General features: G+C 43.6%; 1 protein-coding gene across 1 annotated transcript; it reads left to right on the forward strand.

The window, feature by feature from the left end:
- Positions 1-1,212: 1,212 nt before the first annotated feature.
- On the forward strand, positions 1,213-5,884 carry irx1b (iroquois homeobox 1b). Its single transcript, XM_042435735.1, has 5 exons — positions 1,213-2,058; positions 2,878-3,120; positions 3,620-4,409; positions 4,642-4,702; positions 5,296-5,884. Exons 1-5 carry the CDS (start codon positions 1,822-1,824, stop codon positions 5,342-5,344), a joined length of 1,380 nt encoding a protein of 459 aa, XP_042291669.1. The 5' UTR covers positions 1,213-1,821; the 3' UTR covers positions 5,345-5,884.
- Positions 5,885-6,519: the final 635 nt, after the last annotated feature.

The following is a 6,519-nucleotide window of genomic DNA, read 5'->3' on the forward strand; positions in this document are numbered from 1 at the left end:
TGTTTCTCACACACACTCATACACACACATACAGGAGCAGCGGCGGCGGTGGCAGTGCTCGTCATAATATGTGTTTAGGAAAACAGCTTTGAGATTCATGAGTAAAGCCCTCTAGGTTCCAGCGCTGAGGAGGGAAGAGAGCGGAGAAAGAGACAGAGAAGACCATCACTTAGCCAGAGTGGGCTTTAAGCACTGTAATTAAATCATTAGACCCCCCCCTCCTCCTCCTCTCCTCCTCTCCTCCTCTTCCTCCCCTCCCTTCCTCTCCTCTCTCCTCTCTCTCTCAACTCAGCCAAGCTCATCAGGGGCTCCAGTGTGAAATGATGAATCTGTATTTATGGGGATGGAGTAATTACACAGCTAACCTCTGAGGGAGCCCGGGAGGGCCACAGGGCCACTGAGCAGGGCGCAGGGTGCTCAACCTCATTAGCACTGCCCGTGTGTGCATGTGTGTGTGTGTGTGTGTGTGTGAAAGAGAGAGAGAGAGAGAGAGAAAGAGAGAGTGTGTGTGTTCAAAGGAGCATATTGAAGCCGAGTTGCTGTTTTGATATTTAAGACAGTGGGAAAACATCAATCTGCATCCTTCCATGTATCAGGATACTGTCCATTTCATTTTTTTTCCCCACATAAAAATGTGAAGTTTTCTTGTCTCTCATATCAAATTCATCATTTCACCACCTTTTTTTAATTACCAACCTCACTCTAACAACATCATTGACTTCAAACCTGTAGGCCTATCAGAGTACAGTTGTCCATTCTTTGCAGCAAACATCTGTCATTTTCCACTCCAGAGCTCCTGTGTGCTCCATATCTCCCCTATCTCTTATCCTCGTCAATCTCTGTCATTACCTTCAGTCTCCTTTATCTTCGCTCTGAAAATATGCTCCACTGACTTCCGTCGATAATCACGGACATTCCTCTCGGATCTGGCCGACCATATCGATGCCTCCCGGCCCATCTGCTGGCCAGTGTCCCGCCATACCCTGTGGATCAGCTGTCAAATATACTCATTAAAAAAATATGCGAGGGAGATATGAAATGGCAACAGTTGTAAGACCTATTATACAACTATCTATTATTATTATTATTATTATTATTATTATTATTATTATCATTATTATTATTATCATTATTATTATTATTATTATCATTAATAAGTAGCCTAGTAGCAGATTTTTTAATATATGCATTTCTTCTAAATTCGTGTAATTATTACTAATATAATAAGAATATGAGCATAACAATGTGTTACTGTTTTACCATACAGATTGACTGAGGTGCATTTGTTAAATAAAGCCATGCTGACCACAAAGAGGCAAATATACACTGCACAAACATGCACACACTTGTACACACTTCACAGGTTCCTCTCCTCTATAGACACAGTGAAGACTGCAGAAATTAGATCACACACACCAACACACACACACACACACACGCACACACGCACACACACACACACGCACGACCTAGGCTAACCAATGCACTAATCGCCTGCCCCGGGCATAGGAGGAGCTTGGTGCTTAAGTAGGCTGCCAATCAGTCAGTCAGCTCCACATCCAGAAGCTCCTGCGGCCAGACGCACGCATCATTCCGCACTCGAGGTGCCAAACTACGGCTCTGACACGACACCGGGTCGGTGGAAGTGGAGAAGTGGAAGCTTGACAGTTTCTAAAAAGGGGGACTCTGGTGATTTAGACACCCCCTTCATCCTGTTCGTCTTCTTCTATCTGGGGATTCCTACTTTCTCTTTTTTTTTCTCTGCCTGCTCTTGCTGTTGTGCGACTTTGACTTTGAGATTTACTGTACGCGTCTCCGGACATGGCTTTCCCTCAGCTGGGGTACCCCCAGTTCCTTAGTGCCTCTCATGAGGTGTACGGGGGCGAGCGGCCGGCCTCTGCCCGGGAAGGAGCTACCGAGGGCGGCGTGAGCTCGTCCGCTACCGCCGCGGCTGTCGGCTCCATGCTGGGGATGTACGGGAGCCCATGGGCGGCTCATAACTACAGTGCCTTTCTGCCGTACAGCGGAGCAACAGACCTCGCCCTCATATCCCAGATGGTGAGAGTTGATACTTGTTCACCTCAGGCTGAAGCAGCTCAGGTGTTGATGATAGACCACTGATCTCTTGTTAATTGTAAACTAGTGCGCAATTTTCCCATGGCTCTATATGATATTTGAATATACTGATGGTTCGTTTTGTGCAATATTTGGCGGTTTACAATCGTTATTAAATTATAAAGTCATTTAACACAAATTGCCCGATGTCAGTTAAGATTTCATTATTCTGTTATGTTTAAATGTGGATATATCCTGGGCTGTATTGAAAAATATTGATCCGTCACATATAAGACAAATTAATTATCTTATAGCATAAAACCAAACTTTACAATTGTCGGTTCAGATTTTTATCTGTAGCTAAATTGCGTAAATCTCAAGGGAAAATCACTGGTAATTTAGACTTAACTTATATATTATCCTATATGTTTTAGAAAAAAACAGCTTTTATTCATGAGGAAAATACAATTAATTATGTAAGAAGACGAATATTGAAACATGAACATGTATTTCGTCTTTGTTCGTTAAAAATTAAAAATGACAAATATTTCACATTTAATAGCTTAATTAAAAGGAACCACTTCAGAAAAATAAAACAATTATTCTATGTTATTAATTCAGGTTATTATTAATTCCTCTTTTCCGGGTCAGTTGCCTTTTCAATGTCAAATTTATGAAATGCTGAAACTTTTAAAAACTTTTTTCTTGCTCTAAAAATAATAATTCACTTCAGTTTTGACGTGTAGTCTGCACTCAGAGAAGGAGTATAATTTTCCAGACCTGCCGCTCAACAAGTTGTCACTTCTCTCTGCAACATTTCAGGGCTCCCAGTATGATCTGAAGGACAGCCCGGGCTCTCACCCAGCCTCTCTGCCTGTCCACGCCGCTCAAGGCTTCTACCCGTACGGCCAGTATCCGTACGGGGACCCGTCGAGGGCCAAGACGGCCACAAGGGAGACCACCAGCACCCTGAAGGCCTGGCTGCAGGAGCACCAGAAGAACCCCTACCCCACCAAAGGAGAGAAGATCATGCTTGCTATCATTACGAGGATGACACTCACACAGGTGGGTAATGCTCAAGTTCTGGCTTAAAACATTTGAAAAATATAGATCAGGGCTGCTTAGTAGGGGCCCCAACAGACCTTGAGGGACATTTGATAAGACGCACACCGCCCACTAATGCACATATCAACAGCACCTTTTGGTAGGCCTGTGTCTCCATACATAAGGATCATAAATGACCATTTGCTTGTTTTAAATACATTCAAATGTTAAGTCCAGATCCTACAAGAGTAATACTCTATGAAACTACTTGTCACATCACTTATTATGATAACACAACTGCCCACTGTGACTGATACTTAAATAAAGCTACATTTCCAGTGAAAAGTCTCGAGAGATTTCTTATCTCAAAGCTCTTTGTGTGATAATAACGAATTAAACGGAGTGATGAGTAGTGAAGCATTTAGCATATTCAGTAATTTCATATTCCCAGTTTGCACCCCTGCATCGACAAACCAATGCATCTGATTTATAATGCGTGAAAATATGTTTATTTTCCCAGGTGTCGACGTGGTTCGCGAACGCCCGCAGGCGGCTGAAGAAGGAGAACAAGGTAACCTGGGGCCGCAGCGCCGAGGACCGGGATGGACGCATCTTCAGCAGCGACAACGAGGACGAGCACGGCAAGAACGGCAGCGAAGACGAAGACGACGAGGAGGAGATTGATTTGGAAACTGTCGATATCGAGAGACCCGAGGAGCAGCGAGCAGGGGAGCAGGACTCCGGGAAGGGGGAGGGAGAGGCAGGCCTGGCCGCCGGAGAGGCCTCGGAGCCGAAGAGCTCGGAGAGCAGCAGGACGCTTTCTGTGGAGGGCCTGAGAAGAGTGGAGGCGGCTATTTCTCTCAATAAATCGCCCGTTGTCAAACTCGCTGTGGATCATTCTCCCAGCAGACAGGAGTGCCAGAGACCACCCCAGAGCAAACCCAAAATCTGGTCCCTGGCTGAGACTGCCACGGCCCCCGACAGCTCTCACAAACCTTCCCCCGCGGCCCATGCGCACCACCCGGCTTTGGCCTCCGCCGGCCACCCGGCCTTACTCCCGGGTCATGGGATATATACATGCCAGATTGGCAAGCTGCAAAACTGGGCCAACGCGGCTTTTCTGAATGCCAATTCTCTTTTGAACATGAGATCGCTCCTCGGAGGGGCGCCGGCCGGACACCTGCCTCTCCACGGCGCAGTGCCGGCTGCGCGTCATGACGCACGACCAGCGGTGACGGGCCCCGGAACTTCGGGGACGGAAGATGACAGTGATGAGGAGTCGTCAGGAAGCTTCAGTCCAAAAAGAGATGGTATGGACTGCACTTAAACATACGACGTTATGCAATTAATTTCTTTCCTGAACAGGCCTCAATAGAGTTACTTTGACGCAGGTGGCAACGAGAATTGATCCAGAAAAACCCTAAAACACGTCTACAGGACAATATTAGTATTATCTGCATAATTTCCAAGCGATTTTTCGAAAATAATTCGCACCATTAAATTGTTCAATAAATACATGGCTTTGTTTTTCTCTTTTTACAGAGGAAGAGAGCGACCACAGGCCTGATTCCCTGAAGTCCCCATTCCAGCTGATCACTGACAGGTAACCTCATGCATTTGAAATCAATTTGGCAGGCGTTATCAGCCTCAATTTCTTTCCACATATCTTCTGCTAAATTAACCTTAAAGCAGAGGTAAACACTGTAACACCTGACTGGGCAGACCTCAGCACATAAATCATGTGATTGAGTCCCCACTTTAACGCCTCGTCAGGCAACAGTCTAATATATCCTGCGGGGCCCCCTAACACTGAGTTATCGCCGCCTGTGTCATTTAAATAATCTGCCGCCATTTATTCACGCCCCCCTCACTGAATGCAGCTAATGTATGTCAAAGAAAACGCTGATAGCAACATCATGAATGTAGTGGAGGGTGAAAAAGGCATAAAACAATTTACCTAGTGTCATTTTAATTTGCATAAATAGAGTTTCACATTGTTTTAGATTAAGTTTTAAAACTAAACTCATGGTATAAAAAATGTCAGTTATTTAAAGATGTGTGTATGCATGAGGATGTGTCTTTTTAAGGGGAGAAAACATGCTTTTCTGATCATGTAAATGTATTTATGATACAGGTTTAAAGATGTGGCACTTATTTCACTTCTGACTTTTTCTCTCATTGTGTTCTCTCCCTCAGACCTCACCATGGCACAGCAGCACAGCGAGTTCTGACAACAACATTATGAGAAGACGAAGCAAAAAGAAAAGAGAAAGAAAGGAATAATTTTATTTAACGGAGAACAGTTTAATGAAGGCTATTTTTCTTTTTGACAGGGCAACCTGTCATAGTATTACTGTTTAGCTTCTACTTCTTGCAAAAGAGATTGTTGTTTTTGTCACAGATTTGCTTGTATCTCTCTTTTATGTCCTACGTTTTTTTTTTTCCTTCCTCCCTCTGTTGTGAATGCAAACATTGAAAATTGTAAATACAGGATATGAATTTGTCTTTAAAGAATATATTTTTTGGGAACTAAATAAATGTCATTATAGTCATTTATTACTGAAAACTTTTTCACTAATTGGAAATTGATCATGAAAAAGAGGAAATAAAGAAGAAAAGCAGAGAAAATGGGTGTTCAACAGAAATATAGAAGTGACATCAATTTTCCAAAGGCAGTACCTAACTTTTTATTTTCAGAAAGTTACGGGTTGACAAAGAATTTATGATGCTAATTTGCATTATGTTATAATCTATCACAGATACCAGTTTTAATGTGAATGTTATAATTAATCCCAACATAGACATTCTCTTTTTATTTTCATCCTTTTAAGAAATTCATGTGCAGACACAGTGGATTTGATATTTTAAGGGGAAAATGATACATTTATATGAATATACATATAATATATAAAAATATTATTGATTTCAGTTGGTGACTGTTTGCTTAATGGTGATCACAGTGTGCCCACCTTTTAATTGACCCCTTCGTCACTGTGTCGAGTTAGTTTCACATTCTCGTTGCCAGCCGAACCATGCAGTGTCAGCCCTTTTTTTTTTCTTTTTTTTGCAAGAAAAGTATCGTCCTTATTGAAATCTGCACTCTCGCCAAAATTCTGAGACTTATGCCAACGCCTTGGAAGCCACTGCAAACCCTGCGGAAATTGAAATTGAAGATTTCCAGGACCTTATGAACCTGCGCCTGTGCTTTCAGCCAGGCCTTCTTGCTTTAATGTTGGATTATACCCCCTCAGTGCCACCACTGCCGCCTCTGAAATATGGATCAGACGGCAGGAAAGGCCAGCAGCCAGTATGGGGGCGGCAGCTCAGGGGGAGGTGGATGGGAGGAGGAGGAGAGAGGTGGGGCGGGGGGTTGTGTGTCACTCCAAGCCATCCTTGACGTTCACAGGCCCAAAGACAGGG

This window comes from Thunnus maccoyii, chromosome 15 (assembly GCF_910596095.1).
Source record: "Thunnus maccoyii chromosome 15, fThuMac1.1, whole genome shotgun sequence".
In the NCBI taxonomy this organism is placed as follows: Eukaryota; Metazoa; Chordata; class Actinopteri; order Scombriformes; family Scombridae; genus Thunnus; species Thunnus maccoyii.